This window comes from Peromyscus californicus, unplaced genomic scaffold (assembly GCF_007827085.1).
Source record: "Peromyscus californicus insignis strain IS unplaced genomic scaffold, ASM782708v3 Scaffold_8__1_contigs__length_139910024, whole genome shotgun sequence".
Classification (NCBI taxonomy): domain Eukaryota; kingdom Metazoa; phylum Chordata; class Mammalia; order Rodentia; family Cricetidae; genus Peromyscus; species Peromyscus californicus.
This window is the reverse complement of record NW_026294606.1, coordinates 40,124,805-40,143,627: the sequence shown is the minus strand read 5'-3', so window position 1 is coordinate 40,143,627 and position 18,823 is coordinate 40,124,805. Positions and strand designations below refer to the sequence as shown.

The 18,823-nt window shown below is 44.4% G+C and overlaps 2 protein-coding genes across 3 annotated transcripts in view; one reads left to right on the top strand and one right to left on the bottom strand.

The window, feature by feature from the left end:
* Window positions 1–18,823, bottom strand: part of LOC128103122 (uncharacterized) — a 63,426-nt gene that overhangs the window by 22,488 nt on the left and 22,115 nt on the right. The window lies entirely within an intron of this gene.
* Window positions 13,216–14,981, top strand: H1-2 (H1.2 linker histone, cluster member). Of its 2 annotated transcripts, none has more exons than XM_052727173.1 (2): window positions 13,216–14,679; window positions 14,786–14,981. In XM_052727173.1, exon 1 carries the CDS (start codon window positions 13,390–13,392, stop codon window positions 14,026–14,028), a length of 639 nt encoding a protein of 212 aa, XP_052583133.1. In that variant the 5' UTR covers window positions 13,216–13,389; the 3' UTR covers window positions 14,029–14,679; window positions 14,786–14,981. The 2 variants fall into 2 exon arrangements, with proteins under 2 accessions (XP_052583133.1, XP_052583132.1); XM_052727172.1 differs by having other exon boundaries at window positions 14,773–14,981.

Here is an 18,823-nt window from a genome sequence, read left to right as displayed (position 1 = left end):
AACACTCACGCAGGAGTGAAGAGAAGCCTCAAATAGCTACAAACAAGAACAGATGCCCTGGTCCCTAAAGGAAAATTCAGTTCCAAGTCCCAGGAAGCTTACCTTAGGTGATCCATAAATTGTAACATTCATCTGCTTCTGACTTTCCACTTTCCTCATCAATGGCAAACACAAAAGTAACTCGCTTTCTCACCTTGAATTTCTGATCAGGACGTAGGTGCCTTTTCCAAGTTGAAATATGAATCCAGTCTATTGGCTAGTGTTTAATTAAATGTCATTCATGTTCTTATTTCAAGTTCTTGTGATTTTGGTCAGGATGTGGCCAGAGTTATTAGGGTCAGAGCCTGGGCTCTGGAAGCCCTAAATAGTGAGGCCCTCACCCATCCTGGAAATTGAAAATACAAGTAGCAGCACACCTGTTAATCTCAGCACTTGGGAGTCAGAGGCAGGTGGATCTCTGTGAGTTGGAGGCCAGCCTGGTCTATAGAGTGAGTTCTAGGACAGCCAGGGCTACACAGAGAAACCATGTCTCAAAAAAACAAGAACAAACAAAAAATACAAGTAGTAGTAGTAGTAGTAGTAGTAGTAGTAGTAGTAGTAGTAGTAAGAAGATGAAGAAGAAGGAGGAGGAGAGGGAGGAGGAGGGCGAGAAGGAGAAGAGAAGGAGGAGGGGGAGGAGGAGGGGAATGAGGAGGGTGGAAGGAGGGGGGAAGAGGAGGAGAGGGAGGAGGGAAGGAGGAAGAGGAGATTTATGGAGACTACATTAGAAAGAAGTGTAGTGATATCTCCACTCCACTCAGTCTCTCCATGGAGTATTGATATAAAGTTGAGGAATAAACAGAGGGCAAGGCATATGCATATACAGGCATTCCTGCTCAGGGTGTGGTCCTGCCCTCCTTGGCTCCAGTCTCTCTGGCAAGGTGGCCTGACAACTTGTCAGCTCGTATAACATCTCTTCCTGGAAGACCAATTCCTCCTGTGGCTGGCACCAGGCTTCAACCTTTTCCTTTTCCCAGCATGAGACTCTGGGCATATGCCAATCCCGTAAGATCCATTGTCTCGACAGTCTTAGAGCGAAGGGTGGAGCCTACTGTCTCATTCCCACCATGAGGTCCTAGGTTTTCCTATGCTTCTAGGCTGATCCCGCTCTGACAGAGTTTGGTCCTGTCTACCACTGGATTGTGCATCGACAAGCCCTATTGAGGTTGTAATGGATATGAGCTCCTCTGGCCAAACGATGGGGGTAGAGGCAAGGTTGGAAACCTGGTTTTGGTCCTGATGATTCCAAAATTCAGGGGGTGGCTACTTAATTACACTCAAAGCTTCTTTCCAGATCAGGAGTAATTTTGAAAACAGTGCTTAGTTGCCATTGACAAAGGTGTGGTGATATACTAACTCTTCATCTTCTTCAACTCCACAATGTAGTTGAAGGTTTTTCCATGTCCCACCTGGTCCACAGCCACTCAGACCCAAGTAAACACACAGAGGCTTATATTAATTAAAACTGCTCGGCCATTAGCTCAAGCTTACTGCTGACTAGCTCTTACACTTAAACTCAGCCCATTTCTGTTAATCTATATGTTGCTATGTGTTCCGTGGCTTTACCTGTGTACCATTACATGCTGCTCCCTGGTTGGCAGGCTGGCATCTCCTGATTCTGCTCTTCCTCTTTCCAGCATTCCTTTAGTCTGCTCACCCCACCTATACTTCCTGTTTGGTCACTAGCCAATCAACATTTTATTAAACCAGTGTACAAAAGCATTATCCCACATAACTGCAACATGTTGTGGGTCAGGGATATGGGCAGCTGCTAAACCCTGGTTGGTATGGGAGTTAGTCCTGTTCCCTCATAATCCTATTCTAAAATCTTTTGCAGTTCTCACTCCCTTTGAGGTCACAGGCCAGAACACTTGTGAAATACAAGGTTCTAATGTCCCAAGATGTCTTTAATCTGTTCATTGATAATAGAAAATCAATTTTGGGGGACTTTCAGGAACTCCCTCTCAGATGGGACTTCCTGATTTCTCTCAGATCTCAGATACAACTCTTCCTCCCCTGAAAACACACATTATTTACCGTCTGGACAACTTCTGTACTCCAACCTTTTCCCTCTGACCCACTTACTCAGAGGGATACCCATTCCCTCGAATTCTACCCCCTCCTCCTCCTCTGTATTTTTCCACCCACTTCAGAGAATCTGGCCCTGACCTGAGTCCAGGTTCAGTCTGCAGCTTATTTCTTTCCTGACATGCAGCAGAGATTCCAAAAATAGAGAGTAAAGAGCTCAGGACTTTTTGTTTATTGTTACTATTTATTGTATTTATTACTATTTATTATATGCTCTATGAGGGAGGGGAGAGACCTTGCAGAAATGCAAATAACAGCAACCTCAAAAATGAGGCTTCTCAAGAGACTTTTCAGCCTCAAGCCTGGCATTCTTTGAAGTGCTGCAGGGATTGTGGGGTTCCGAACACTCAGCATGCACACTTGGTCTTCATTTACGTCATTTCCAACATATACATACTGCTGGGATCCTAGGCCAGGCAGGGGCTATATTTTGGAGAGTTCTGGCAAACCAGGCCTAGTACTTTTCCCACACAGAATATGAAAAAGGTTATAGTGTGGAAGAAGAGGAATTTCATTATTTGGTGCAGCCATATGGGGATGTGTGGCAGAACTCTTAGCCCTGTCATGGAGTTTCTGACATGAGCTTTAACTTTAAATATTTGAGAAACTGGGGCAAGGAAACAAGTCTTTGCCATACTGTCGTCTAGCTGATCACTATCTTGAGTCTGGTTTTGCAGGGCCTCAGAAGTTATTATTCCCACTATAAAATGACTACTTGTGTTTAGGAGAACACCTTTTGTTTTCACCACGGATGTCCTAGTTACTGTTCTATTGTTGTGAAGAGACACCATGACCAAGGCAACTCTTATAAAAAGAAAACACTCAACTAGAGGGTTGCTTACAGTTTCAGAGGTTTAGTCCATTGTCATCATGGTGAGCGGCAGTTATGTAGGCTCTGGAGAAGTAGCTGAGAACTACATCCTGATCCACAGGCAGAGAGAGAGAGAGATTGGGCTTGGCATGGGCTTTTGAAATCTCAAAGCCCAACTCCAGTGACATACTTCCTTCAACAAGGCCACACCTCCTCCAACAAGGCCACACCTCCTCCAACAAGGCCTCACCTCCTAATCCTCTTAATCTTTTCCAATAGTGCCACTTCCTAGGGACTAAGCATTCAGATACATGTGCCTATGAGGGGGGACACTCTTATTCAAACTGCCACAGTGGGGTAAGCTATCTCATTTAGAGGAGGCACTCAGTCCCATCATGGGGGTGCTCTGTTGATGAGGCTCTGCTGCTGCGGATGCTCACATGCCTGCAGGGGTGAATGGACTCAGGGTTCTGGCAACGCCTGGAGTGGTTTAGAGGCTCTTCCAGGGGATGGAAGAGGATCTTGGAAGAGCCAGCAGTGGACAGTTTGCTGCTTATGATCTTCCTTCAACTCTGGAAAATGAAAACAAAAAAGTGTTTTTGTGTTTGTCCATGATTTGCATGCCTCGGGCACTCATGTGTAAGTCTGAGGACAACCTTCCGGAGTTGATTCTCTCCTGCCCATCTGTGAGATCTGGAGATGTAAGTCAGGGCCCTAGGCTGTAAGACAAGTTTTGATAGCCACTGAGCACTCTCAAGGACACAACCTTAGTTATTCTTGCCTTCGTGTTTTCAGTTTTGAAAAGAGAAGATTGATAGCTATCAATCAATACTGCTTGGTTGGTTAATGTGTTTGTTTACCTTCAGAGTTGAGTGGGAATCTGACCAAAAGTACTAAGTTAATAAGGGAGACAGACATAAAATGATAGCAAAGATGTTAGCATAGTTATTTTTTTCCTGTTGTTGTGATAAAACACTCTGACACAAGTCACTTAAGGGAGAGGTTATTTTGGCTCACACTTGGAGGCACAACCCATCATGTCAGTTAATACAGGAGCAAAAGCTGCAGTCACGGTGCACTCACATCCAGGATGGAGGGAGCAGTGATGTTCATGCCCAGTTAGTGCTCTCCTTTCCGTGCAGTCCAGGACCCAAATCCACCTCAGTGAATTTAACCAGCACAATCCCTCACAGATCTACCCAGAGGCCAACCTAATCTAAACGATCCCTTACAGGTGTGCATGAAGAATTGTCTCCTTGGTGATCCCAGATCTGGTCACGTTAACAATAGTAAGCATTACAGATGCCAACCTCGGATCCTGTGTTCCTAACTCATTGGGTACCTGCAGGCCTAAAAGAAAAGTGATAGATGATAGCCCTTCAGCAAACTGTTAAGTTCTTGTTATATGCATATGTCTGCCCCCATCCCCAACTTTCTGAGATCTCTGAACTATAACCAGTTATTGTAAACTGATTAAAAACTATGTAGCTCACTTTGCTCATTTGTAAAGCAAAAAATGAACAAGTTATTTCATAGGATATTTAAAAGTAAACTGGAAAAGCTGAAACAGTATAGGCATCTTGATTGGGTTCATTTTCTCTTCCAGGTAGAGAATTAAACAGCAGGAAAAAAAAATCTCTGCTGCAACATCTCAAACACTGGCGGCCGTGGCACACGCCTTTAATCCCAGCACTTGGGAGGCAGAGGCAGATGGGTCTCTGTGAGTTCGAGGCCAACCTGGTCTACAAAGTGAGTTCCAGGACAGGCACCAAAACTACACAGAGACACCCTGTCTCGAAACCCCTCCCCCCCAAAATAAAAGAAAAGAAAGAAAGAAAGAAAGAAGGCATTCCTGAGGGTAAAGAGAGACACAGGCATGCAGCAGATATAGAGAAAAAGACCCTCTACAAAGTAGTGGGGAACTCAGGAAGCCGAAACCTCCAGTCTCTTCTCAAGGGCTCCTTTAAAAAAAAAAAAATCCCTGAAGAGTTTTCCTCCCCTAATTTAGGGTTGGTCAGTTTGAAGGAAGACAATATGGTCGATTGGCCCATAACTGTTGTGCAACATGTCCTGATCAGGCCTCAAATTTCTTGAGTCAACCTATCCACCATGGCCTACTGGAGAGAGAGAAAACCTGCCAGGCTGCTGTTTTAAGCTCCAGGCTTTTGCCTCCAGTCAGGAGGGTGAGGAAAAAGATGGTCATCTTGGAAGTTTGCCACCTTTATTACCTAGTCATGACCCCCTCCTTATCTGTGTGCCTACCAGGAAGTCTGTTTAACTCCTAGTCTCTCAAAAGGACATTTGAGGCCCTCAGGATAGCGTCTGTCACCCAATTCGGGATGACTCTGGCTTGTTATGACTCTATACTCTGATACACTGCCTCTGTGCCTATCAATTACCTTATTTATCTTTTTTCTTCTTCTAGAACTGGAGATTAAACCTGGAGGCCATGAACCTGCTAGGCAAGCACTGCAGAGCTGAGCTGTTTCCCCAGTCCATTTCCTTTTTTTTTCTTCCATATTAAAAGGACATTTATTAGACTTTCAAGCAAGATGTGGTCTAATAGTCCAGCAATGGCTGTCTCACAACAGATAGACCAAGAATCTTGTAGTTGTTCAGGCCACAAGGCTGGATGTCTCAGCAGTTCCAGTCTGGTGCTGGAGTCATTAGCGTTTCTGTGAAAACACAGGCAGAGCTGATTTATTGATATTGGCCACACCTTCCTCTAGACCAATCCTTCCTCCCTCTCTTCAGCAGGATTCCCCTTGCTTGGCCCAGTGCTGGGTTGTAGTTCCCTGCCCCAGCCCATTTCTTAATTTTTATTTTGACAAGGGTCTTGCAAAGTTGCCCAGGCTGGCTTTAGATTTGTTCTGTAGCCCAGGAGTTGAAGTTTCAGCTCCCTGCCCTAGTGTATTGAATAGCAGTGATGACTGGCTTGTGTCACCAGGCCTGGTTGATGTCATTTCTATCTGAGGTTGTCTCTCTCTATCAGGAAATAACCCAGTATTCTCTTATAAATGGCTTAGACTGTGATTATCTTAAAATAAATGACAAAAAGGAATTAACATGTTTACCTTCAGATGGCGCTTATGTTCCTGGCTTAATTCTGCATCCCCCCTGAAGACACAGCTGAGGGGACTTTCCCACCAAACAGCCATCTCCTCTTTTGGTGTCTAGCCTAAACTAACAGACACAAAATATTACCAGTCTTGTACTGAAACCTAAGGTGCTAAGCAAGAAGTTATCTGTCCATTGTAACAGTTGTTTGAAAAAGCAAAGTGGCTCTTTCCACTGGAGTGAGGTTCTTCTCCATTTGTTAACTTGTTCTTATTAAGAAATGTGAACTAGGTGTGGTGGCTCACATCTGTGATCCCAACATTTGGGAAGCTGACGCAGGAGTATTGTGAAGAGTGTGAAGCCATTCTGAATTAAATAATTCCAGGCCAGCTTTGGCTACAGAGTGAATATGTCTTTGAAAAAATGACAGTTATTCTTTCACATAGACTCAGTCTCAGAAACAAACAACAACAACAACAAAAACCACCACTGAAAATCATTCTTATATGGAAGGTTGTGGGAACAGACGTGATTGAGTGGCATCCTCACTTCAGCCTCGGCTTGTCTCCCTGTCCTGGTCACTTGTGGGTAATCAGTCTTGTCATCAAAAGACTCTGTGTGTGGAAGGGTTTTTAAATCTGCTGAGTAGCAGTGTCCAAGTGAATGATTAGCCAGTGGTGAGATCCACAGCCATTGCCTGGCCGAAGATTATCCTGGAATTCCGTGTAGGGTCTACCAGTACAAACATCCGCAGTTGCACAAGCCTAGTACGAGGAACTGAGGAGAGCTGACAGGAACCTGTTTCATGCTGTTCCTCCTCAGCAGTTCTCCCCCTGGACAACCCCAGTGTCAAACAACCAACCCCTTCTGGTTTGACTCTGCCTAAAACTATTTAAAATGACTAGTCAGCAATTTGAGCTGGGCTTTTTTGTTTTTGTTTTCTGCATATGTCTTTAAAACTGTTTCTTATTCATTTGTTCTAGTTACGTAGTCCTGGCTGGCCTCCTGCCTCAGGCTCCAGAGGGCGGAGATTTACAGGCATGTACCGTCACGCCTGGCTTGAAAGCTTGTTTTTTTTTCCTCTCTCCTAATGTTTTAATTAAGTTAATTTGTGCTATTTATTTCAGAAATGACATAAGAGTGTCGGGGTGCCTGTTCAGTCAGACTTTCATACAATCACACTTCAGTGCAGCCTACTTTTCTTGGATTTGTTGGGAGTATGTCTCAAGGAATGTGTGTTGCAATCAGGGGCTGGGCTGATCTTTAGCACACTATACAGTTATGAGCCCTTTGTATCTCCTTGTCGGCGTACCATGATCAATACATTTATTATCGTGATTATCAATAGACCTTAATTATGCAGTTCATAATTTTCTCCCTACAAGACAAGAACCACTTCTTGTACTATAGTCACTAGCAAGGGGTCAGGGCCGAGACGTAGTTCTGGGTTCTTGTCAGAGACACCTGCTAGGGAGGAGCCAGGATGCATGCTGGCACTGCAAAAAGAATCTCAGAAGTCACTGTGAGCAGAGTCAGAGTTTAACAAAGGGATTTCAACAGAGATTTCAGTTCAGTTAGTAGACAGATGTGAAGGAGGATATTTACACCAAGTGTCTGTGTGGGATTCTCAATAGAGGAGTGCTTAAGCCAGTTTACAGTAGTCACATGTATGACTTTGGTGGCTTCTGAAGTTAGGCTGGTTTCTCGGGGACTTAAATGAGATCCTAGGGCAGTGCAGATTATGTCCGTAGGGCAGTACATTGGGTGGGATTACAGTTGATAAGGTAAAACCATAGGGCACAAAGATTACACAGTGTTTTGTTTTGTTTTTTTACTGTAAATGAAGTTTGTAGTCTTGTTTGTTAGCTCCCCAGAAAGTTGCAGGTTCATATTCAGGAAAGGACCAAGGCCTGTTAGAAGGCCTTAGGCACAGTTCATTGCTTATTTGAAACATCTCTGTATAAAGGAATATTGTCTCCATATATGCCACCTTCACAGCAAATACTGCCAGTTGAGCTTCAATTATCGACCTTTAGCTATCAGACTTCAGCAGACACCAGGTGAGGGACTCCTTTGTCTTGTGTATCCCTTTAAGTTCCCATCCGTTTCTCCCCAGACCATTTTTCCATGGCAGTGTCCTGTCAGGCTCTTCACTGTGGCCATTTTACTCTAAAAATATGAAGAACCCACTTAATAACTTAAATCAAGGCTCTATCTTAAACCCAACCACCATATAAAGTGGACCATTGTTCCTTTCCATTCCCACTGGGAGCTTTCTCACAGCCAACACTACTCATCATCTCTTTGGAGTCCTCCATTGTCCAGATCCTCCATGAGAACAGACTGCCCCCTACTTTGTTATTCCCTAAGCCAGGCAGGCAGGTGCTAGGCTTACTGTAGTTGCTGATGAACTCACTGTGGATGAATGAGCCAACACGGTTTTTCTAGACCACTTAGATAAGAATCCAGTTCACTTCATTTCTTCTTCCCTTGTTTCCTGCCTGTGGAGAGGTTGCATCTCGTGGATTCCCAGGTGCTCAAAATGATTACCTGCCAAATGGTGTTAATTACTTCTGAAAGAGATGGAAAAATATGGATATAGCCAAAGATTAGTAATCATCTAGGTCAAGTGAATTTAGTGTTCAAAGGTAGCATTCTTGTTTAGGACTGCCATCTAGTGTCTGCTACAGCAAACAGCATGACATGTCAATGGCTGTGATTCCAAGACACAAATGCCATACTTACATGTATTTGTAGGGGTAAAAAGCTGTCTTTTAAAACAAAAATATTGTTAAGTAGTTAATTGCTAGAGATGTGTTTTTGTATTTTGTAGTTTACATATAGGAATTTAAAAGTTGCCGGGCGGTGGTGGCGCACGCCTTTAATCCCAGCACTCGGGAGGCAGAGCCAGGAGGATCACTGTGAGTTCGAGGCCAGCCTGGGCTACCAAGTGAGTTCCAGGAAAGGCGCAAAGCTACACAGAGAAACCCTGTCTCGAAAAACCAAAAAAAAAAAAAAAAAAAGTATTATCTTGTTCCAGTTCAGTTCAATTGACCTTTTCCCCCTTTGAGAAAGAATCTATCTCATTATGTAGTCCAAACTGGTCTCCAACATTCAGGAATCCTCCTGCCTTAGCTTCCAGAGTCCTAGGATTACAGGCATGAGCCACCACACCTGGCTCGCTCTATCTATCAATCTATCTATCTATCTATCTATCTATCTATCTATCTGTCTGTCTGTCCGTCCGTCTGTCTATCTACCTATCCGTCCATCTATGTTTTGAGAAGATCTCAATATGTAGTCTTGCCTGACCTGGACTCACTTTGTAGAGCAGGTTGGCCTGCAACTCACAGAGATATGCTTGCCTCTGCCTCCTGAGTGCTGGCATTGAAGGAGTGTACCACTAATCATGGCTTCAGCTGAAAAGGTAATATCTATTTGAATGTGTATGTGGTGCTGGAGGCATTAAAATGCTAAAACTGCTGCATTGTCTTAGAGAAGTCTGAGTTTTCAGTCTTCCTCTTCTGAAGTGTTAAGGCTGGGATTGTAATGGTAGCACTAGGTAGGATGCTGGTAGCTGGGATGACCACAGTGCTGGAAATGCTCTTTATCAGCCTTAATGACACTCACATCAGCAATGACAGGGCTGGGGACTAGGATTGTGTGAGGGTCTTCACAAGTTTGCATGGTGGACATGGAGCAGGGTAACTGTCAGGAAAGACCCTTACTTGGAGAATAATAGCCTTGCATTATTTACTCATGTACTGGTCCCTCAATGCATACCCAAGTTTGTTTATGCCTGTGCAAATACACACAGGCACACCCACACATCCCATTCCTTCCCATGTGTGATGGCCCTGCACCATCTCTTCTTATTAGGATAACACCTGGGCTTTGGGACTTTTGGAATGCATCGAAAAAAGAACAAGTAATTAGAAAGAATGAACCAGCTTGTTGGACTTGATGTACTCCCATCCATCTCTCCAGATTCAGGAGAGGACCACCTTTCTCAGAATCACTCCCACCACAGAGGGTTCTCACATCCTAAGGGGCCAGTGGGAATAACTGTCAAGGAAGGAGTGGCCGAGTGACCTGCACCAACGGTAGAAGGAGGACACTCATTCCTTATTCCTCACTGTATTCTAAGTGGAAGCTGTTGCTCAGGAACTAGGCGGGGTCCCTAGCACATGAATGGAGGAAGTGGAATTAAAACCAAGCCTGGTTGCTTCAAAACTGTGTCTCTCCATCCCTAACATCACCAGAAGTTGTAATCTCCACCCACAAGCAACCTTACACATTTTGGGTCAGTCTAGTATGGCCTTCTGAAGGGCTAAAGCATGAAGAACTTCCTGCTGATGTTGCATGGTTACTTTTTTTTCTTTTCTTTTTCTTTTTCCAGACAGCTTTGGAGCCTGTCCTGGAACTCGCTCTGTAGCCTAGGCTGGCCTCGAACTCACAGAGATTTGCCTGCCTCTGCCTCCCAAGTGCTGGAATTAAAGGCGTGCGCCACCACCGCACATGGTTTCTTTATATACTCAACAGAAATCTGTAGTGTAGAATACATAGCATACATGTGAATAGCATATAGTGATAAATGCATTTCATTAAGTTTATATCCTAAAGGTTATCAACTATCAGATTACGTAATTTAATATGTGGCTTCCATTCCTAAAATAGTATCTTGCTCTTAAGCTTTTTTTTTGTTTGTTTCTAGTTCCTTACAAACTAGACAGTTCATTATCTATATATTTAATTCTGTCCTGCATGGAAACAGCCTGAACAGTATGACATGACAAAAGCTTAGCTACCTGTAATCTTCATCATACACACAAACATCCAAGATCACATGACAATCACCACAATGTTTCATCAGTGTCCTCATTTCATAGGAAGGTCATATCCTTAATCTGAACTTTTGCTTGGAGCTCATATTAATAAAAGTTTTCTTGCCCACAAGCTTATTCAAAAGTTACTTCAAATTCTAAGACTCCATGGGACACTTGTTAAGACTCAGGTTGCTTTAAAGTTGATGTCCCAAATTCTCTGTTTTCCATTTTAGAGGGTGACTTCTGAAGATTCTGATTGGATGACCTCAGGACAGGCTGACTAATGAAGCACCAGCATATAATTTTCAAAAAGTTAAAAATGTGACTCACATATAAACACTACATGTGGTAAGCTCATATATCTGTCAAAGAATGATTGAACACATTAGTGAGTAAGCAAGCTGCATGACAAAGTTAGTTCAAAGGATATAGGAAGATAAAATGTGTATTTACTCAGGGAAGGAAGAGTGCTGCAGAGACTGAGAATTTAGAGACATGATTCAGCCTTGTACAATACAAACAGAACTTTCAGGCTTATCTTTTCTAATGCAAATAATTAATTTGAATCTACTCCGGGCAAAACTTACTAATTAATTGCATTTAAAGAGTTATGGCTTGGTTGACTCAGCTTGAAGGGTCATAAGTAAACACATCCCAGACTCAGATTTACAAGTCTAAGATTTCAAAATGAGTTGCTAATTTATAGTGAAGGGGAGACAAGCTGGGGAGCTGGATTGCTACTTTCCCAGGGGAGGTGAACACTTATCAGATGAAGAAGGCCCTCATTCATTCATTACCCACACAATCAGAGCAAGTGGCATGTTCTTACTTCTGTTACTAAACCATATTAGTACATTATTATACATTCAGTAGTTTGTATGATAATGTGTTACAATGCCCATTCCACAGTCCATACAGGATGGCAGCTCTAACATGGTTCTATGCGGGCAACTCATCCATCCCTAATCTCATTAGGCTGTTAATTCCCAGAGGACACAAGCCTAGTAGATGCTGTTTCCAAATGCTAAACAAATGTTCTTAAGTGAAACCACAGGATCATTTTCAGTCTTAGAAAATACGCTTTGTCTTGCAAACATCCCTGAACTCAATTTGTACAACCTTGTGACTTTACCACACTTCAATGCTAACAACCTCACCACATATTTTCTTGCAGACATTTACTTGAATACAGATTTCTGATAGAACTGGGGAACTTCCTTTGTTCCTAAATGTAGAATTGTACTAATTATACAAGCAGTTTTCCTTGCATTTTCTCTAACAAAAAACGTTGTAATTAATTGGTGCCTAAGGATGAAATATGAAGCTGAAGATCTTAAACTAACAAAGCCAATTTGAATAGAATACAGATTGCCCTATTCAGAGGAGCTGAGAAGAGGTGACCACAGAGCTGTCCACTACAGATGGCATGACCATTTGTACTTATTTCTTACCTTCCTATTAAACATTCACTACATTTTCCATCTCAAATCTTCAGATTGGTCAAATCTAAGTCAAACGTATCCTTTAGGAAAGTCAGTAACTTTATTTCCATCTCTACCTTATACAGAAGGCCCTCCTGTACCAAGACAAACTATTTCTAAATTAGAATTTCCATGTTCTGAAATTCTGTGTTCCAGCAAAATAAGCAAGTATTTGCTCCTTGCTTTAAAAAACGTATCTTTTAAAATCTCTAATTGACACTTGGTGGGAGGGGGCGCTCATGCAGGCTTATGGGGTTCCTTTCCCTTCTTATTATCTCTATTCTTTCGGGCTAGACCCCCTGCCTTGCAAAACTCAGAGGGGAACCAAGAGCTTTAAAAATACAGCCCGAGGACGTTTCCCTTTCGGAGAGGAGAAAAGGGTGCCCCGCCCCCACCAGTGAAAAGAATTTGACAGTGTCTTTAAATCAGATATTTCAGTCCTAAGCCCCCCACCACATGGCACACCCCCAAGGCCTATGAACCCCCTCTCAACCTGCCCAAACTGCTTTAGACTGGAAATCCCAGTCCTAGTCCACGGTTATGGTGGGTCTGTACTCAGAAGTCACCAAGGACTTGTGTTACTTCCCTTGCGAAGAAACAGAATAATCGTGAAAATTTAGGCGGAAATCGTTTCGTTTTTGTCCCTAAATTAAGGAAAGCATGTGCCCTATAATCCCTGAGAAAAAGAACTTTCAGGGGCAAAGGAGCGACCAGGTAATTTAGAAGAAAAACAGAAAGTGGTCTCTATTTGCCCCGGACTTCCTTTGGAGTTGGGGGAGTTAGGGACTCCTAGGCGCGTTGTCTTTGGGGATAAGGAAAAAATAAACAGATAATCCGACGCCTGAGGCTTCTCGGATCCTTTTCCGACCAAAGTCGAGAGATTTGGTGCAAGACATTTTAATATTTTCTCCTTTTTGTGAAGTGTAACAAACACAAGTTGGGCGCAGCGCGGCTGCTCTGAGCTTGCCAGCCAGGCAGGCCGCCGGAGCACCAATCAGCGCGCGCCTGCGCTCTATATATACGGCGGCCGGGCCCGCGCTACTCCATCGGCGTTTTGCCACTAGTTCCTGAGTTTCGGATCCTCATCATGTCGGAGACTGCTCCTGCCGCCCCCGCCGCCGCTCCCCCTGCGGAGAAGGCTCCGGCGAAGAAGAAGGCTGCCAAGAAGCCGGCCGGGGCTCGCCGTAAGGCGTCCGGCCCCCCGGTGTCCGAGCTCATCACCAAGGCTGTAGCCGCCTCCAAGGAGCGCAGCGGCGTGTCCCTGGCCGCGCTCAAGAAGGCGCTGGCGGCCGCCGGCTACGACGTGGAGAAGAACAACAGCCGCATCAAGCTGGGGCTCAAGAGCCTGGTGAGCAAGGGCACCCTGGTGCAGACCAAGGGCACCGGCGCCTCCGGCTCCTTCAAGCTCAACAAGAAGGCGGCTTCCGGCGAGGCCAAGCCCAAAGCCAAGAAGGCAGGCGCGGCCAAGGCCAAGAAGCCCGCGGGCGCGGCCAAGAAGCCCAAGAAGGCGACTGGTGCTGCCACACCCAAGAAAGCCGCCAAGAAGACCCCGAAGAAGGCGAAGAAGCCCGCGGCGGCTGCCGTGACCAAGAAAGTGGCCAAGAGTCCAAAGAAGGCTAAGGTTGCCAAGCCCAAGAAGGTCAAGAGCGCGTCTAAGGCCGTGAAACCGAAGGCTGCCAAGCCCAAGGTTGCTAAGCCCAAGAAGGTTGCGGCCAAGAAGAAGTAGGCTGTCTTCCTCCTTCAACCCAAAAGGCTCTTTTCAGAGCCACCACTCCCACTTGGAAGAGCTGTGACACTGGCTGTAAAAGCTCCCTCCTTCCACCTTGCGTTCTGCAGAAGTGGGATGCAATCCCGTCGGCGCTCCGAGGGGTGGGGTTCCCTAGCTCCTCTAGGAAGATGCCTGTGCGGGCGGCCGAGGAAGGGCTAGGTGCCGGCTGCACCCTCGGCTTCCACGGCTGTCAGCAGCAAGGAGCAGCCCCGGGCGCCAGTCAGTGTTGGGCTGCTAGGTGATTTGAAAGTTCCGCCCTGCTTGCGGGTTGGCTCGCTCCCGCCCCGGACCTTAGTCCTCGGTTTGATTGGGCGCCAGGCGGTCTTGCGTTCTCCCGAAGCTTTTTCGCTCCATGCGTGAGAACCGCATCCCGCACTCTTTGCTAGGGTGGCTTACGTGCTGAGTCTTCCGGGGGGGTGTTTGTGCCTCCAAGTGTGGAGGAGGTCGGGTCCCGGCGCCGCGGATCTGACTTCCTTTAAAGACCTTTCAGCGGTAGCTGCGCAAGGGGCCCGCCCGCCCAGTTATGCCGGACCTGGGACTGGTTTTCTCCTACTTTCGGTTTGTTGGCTACAGCAAGGGAATGGTGGCTCGAACTGCGTCACAACCTTGGTCAGCCATCTTTTTTTTTCTAACACCCCCCCCCCCCCCCCAAAGTGCATGATCTATCGATTCTTTGACTTGTTTTGCCCTATTTTGACACAGGGTCTCATTTTAGATTGTCCTCGGATCCGCATTGCCTCAGCTTCCCGAAGTGCTTAAGTTAGAGATGCGTGTCGACTCCAAAGACCGACCTCGCACCCAAACTGAGGCTTCTTGCTATGCTTTGTGCAGTCCGAGATATTTAAGCAAAGAGTAAATTACTGGCTATCTGTTGAAGATGTGTTCTTCTAATAAAAAGCCTTTAATTTTCACTCACTCTTGGTGATTCTTTCATACCCGCAGCAGGGTGGTTGAGATCCAGGTTTTGTGGGAGCCTGGATCGAATTGCTGGTGTTTCCTATAGAGATGAGAATCGTGCCTTTTAAAGACCTGTAGCAAGCATTTCCACAATGGATCCAGTATTTATTTCAGTATCCCTAGAGTTTATCACCTGGGAAAGCCGGGAGATCAAGAAAGGAAAATTTTCTCCCAGTGTTTTTGAGTCCTCAGTTTAAATGAACAAACAGCTTTTTTAGCACAAAGCATAGTAAGCTGACCGGTCCTCCCCACCTGACGCCCTCAGGGCTGTCTGAACTCTCCATTCTTCCCAGCTTTTGTTTCACGTTTGCCATTGGCTAAGTTCCTTGGAGAGACTAAATTAAAGTTCCTGGTTGGGGCTTTCTGGTAGTTTCTAAGGCAGAATTAGTCTTTTAACTATTCAGAGTGGAGGGTACTTAACACATAGCAAGAATTCAAATATTGTTTGGTAAACCTGATAACCTTATAATACTTCAAATGGGGATAAGAATTAATTCCTTCCCAAAATCTCTCCCTTCACCCCACCCCCTAGGGTTTCTCTGTGTAGCCCTGGCTGTCCTGGAACTCTGTCCATCAGGCTGGCCTCGAACTCAGACCTGCCTGCCTCTGCCTTCCTAGTGCTGGGATTAAAGATGTGTTCCACCGCCGCCGGGCTTCTCATAATCTTCTAAGGCGTTCCTTCTATATTTTGATTAATAGTTAATTAGTTGCCCAGGGGACTGAACATGCTATCAGGTGTTCTACCACTGAAATGTGTCCCCTTGTTTTGTATTTTGTGAACTAGGTCTCATCCTGTCTGTAGCCCAGACTGGCCTGAACCTTGTGAGCTTCCTGCCTCAGCCTCCTGTAGCTGGGATAACAGGTCTTTGCCTCCATGCCCAGTTATGTTCCTTCCTCCCTCCCTCCCTCTCTCTTTTCTTCTTCCACCTCCTCCTCCTCCTCCTCCTCCTCCCCCTCCTCCTCCTCCTCCTCCCCCTCCTCCACCTCCTCCTCCTCCTCCTCCTCCTCCTCCTCCTCCTCCTCCTTCTCTTCTTCTTGTGTGTCTAATATGTATTTTAAGATGTTCTCTAGTATCCCATCACTCAGAAGAAAGCGTCTTGGCATTTTTATTGAGATGGTGTTTAAAAAAAATTGTGGAGCTACCAGTTATGAAACAACATGTGTTTTTTTTCTTTTCTTTCTGTTGAGGTATTTGTGTTAGCTCCCTAGAAATCTTTAAATTTTCTCCAAATATGTCTTAATAATTCTTACTTTTTTTTTTTTTTTTTTTTTTTTTTTTTTTTTTTTTTTTTTGGTTTTTCGAGACAGGGTTTCTCTGTGTAGCTTTGCGCCTTTCCTGGAACTCACTTGGTAGCCCAGACTGGCCTCGAACTCACAGAGATCCGCCTGGCTCTGCCTCCCGAGTGCTGGGATTAAAGGCGTGCGCCACCACCGCCCGGCATAATTCTTACTTTTAATCCTATAAACTTATCTTTAGTGCTGTTGGCAATAGCACTTTATGAGATTTGGTTCTTTTAGGGACATCCCATGAAGTGGACATTAAAACTTAGTTATTGAAGCAAATGAATTAACAATTTTAGGACAGGTCTGTTCATTGATACATAAGATAAGCACAGATACAACACATTTATAACTTTAAAACCTAAAAGCACTATTCATAAGGAAAAAAGCTAAACAGGTAGAATCCATTTTTAATCCAGTATATCCAAAATATTATCATTCAATGTAAAATGAATATAAAATAGGTAATATTCTACATTTTTGTTTCTTACTGCATCTTTGTGATATCATATGTATTTTCTACTTACAGGGTATTTCATTTCAGAATATGTACTATTTCCTATGTTTGGTTAGCCACCTGTGGCTGTGGAGCTAATAAAAATAAATACAACTTCAGAATGACCTCAGACCTCTGTGCTCATCTTCATTTATGATGAGGGTGCTTAAAAATATGTACTGTTCATATATTGTATATTGAAATTATGAAGACAAAATGTCTGGAGTGTTCCTCATGTCATTGGGCCTAGTTGAGACAATCAGAAATTTTCTGTTCAAAATGGGATTGAGCTGGGTGTGAAGACTATTCCCAGCTATCTGGAGATGGAGGCAGCAGGATCTCCGTGAGTTTGAGGCCGGGCAGGGTTACATAGTGAGACCCTCAGTGAAAAATAAATCAATTAAAAAATAATTAAAAGATGGAACTGAGTTATAGGAGCAGAGGTAAACTGATGTCAGGGCACTGGGGCTTGTCTTCTGAGCCCCCAGAAAGGAGAAACCAAATCTGTTGAGCAAAAGAGTAGAACAGAGCTAAATTACAGGTTAGGGCCCAGACAAGAGATGTGCAGGTCTGCATTCTTGTCCCTCCAGTCCGCTTTCCCACTTCCTCCCTGAGCCCTGTGAACTCCTGTCACTGGAAATTCCTCACGGACCTGAATTGAATCACGTTGTAGCAACCCGGAGATCTAATCGTGGATGCTAACTATAGCACAGGGTGGGGCGGCGCGTTTGTGAAGCCAACCCTTAGAAAGCTAGAACAGGAGGATCTTTGTTGTACACCAAACGGAACTGCTTAGCCAAATCTTATCCGAAAAACAAACAAAAACCCTGTTGGGTGTGGTGGTCACACCTTTAATCCCAGGCACTTGGGAGCAGAGGCAGGAGGATCTCTGTGAGTTCGAGACTAGACTGGTCTACAGAGTGAGTTCTAGGACAGCCAGGGCTATGTAGAGAGACTGTCAAAGCAAACCAAACCAAAACAACAAACACACATACAAACACAACCACAGCAAAAATCAAAATAACCAAACACCCAACCCACAAAAATGTTACTGCAGATAAAACCACAGATAATGTTTAAAATAAGACTGAGGCTGTGTGCATGTAGCTCAGTGGAAGGCTGTTTGTCTGTCATGAGGCCTTGAGTTCCATCACCAATAAATAAATAAATATAATAATAATATAATAACAAAGCTCAAAGTAAATAGCACTGTTCAAAATATCCACCACAGTGCACCTTCTTCAAGCACTTTTAAATCTACATATTTACTTGATTTCTACACTCCAGGAGTTAGATATGACAAATCATCCCAAGAAAAGATAATTGATTTTATGATTTTCATTCAGTCCTTCTTTGCATTTTAATTTATTGGATTTAGTTGTTTAAAGTTGATCTGAATATAGGAAATGTTGTATAAACATATTTTTGTAGATTTTTTTTTCCTTTTATACTTTCCCATCCATTTTGGTCCTAGAGGTGAAGCCAAGGGCCTTGAGTATGCCGGACAAATGATCTCCCCTTGAGCTACATACTCAGTCCCCATTTGTACCTTTATACGGGACATTTTCCTTCAATTATTTGAGATCTAAGAGGTATAACTCACCTAGAGCCTTTAGATACAACATTCCACACACACCCCGGCACCCCCTCCACCCCACACCCCCATCTTCTTTACTCTTTTCTTCCCCTCAGAACGCAAGTGCTTCAAGAGGCGACTGCCGAAGGTCTGACCAGCTATTCACCCTGAGCCTAAAAATTGGTCTGTTTAAGAAAAATCCTTTTCTCAGCTTATGTTTATGAAATTGTCAGCAAGGACTCTCCCTCTGCTTTTGAGGATCTGTGAACTGTGAGCTGATAAAGCTCAGATGAGGAGGAGCTTTATCCCCAAGTTCATTCGTATTCTGTAAGCACAGGGGTCACAGAAAATGAATGAAACTCAGAGAGGAAGTTAGACTGAGGAATTCAGAGTGAATTATGGTAGCTCAGCAGAGGGGTTCAAGTTTCAAAAGATGACATGGT

Excerpts from the sequence above, each read along its gene's own strand:
- H1-2 (XM_052727173.1), top strand. The coding sequence starts at position 13,390 with ATGTCGGAGACTGCTCCTGCCGCCCCCGCCGCCGCTCCCCCTGCGGAG.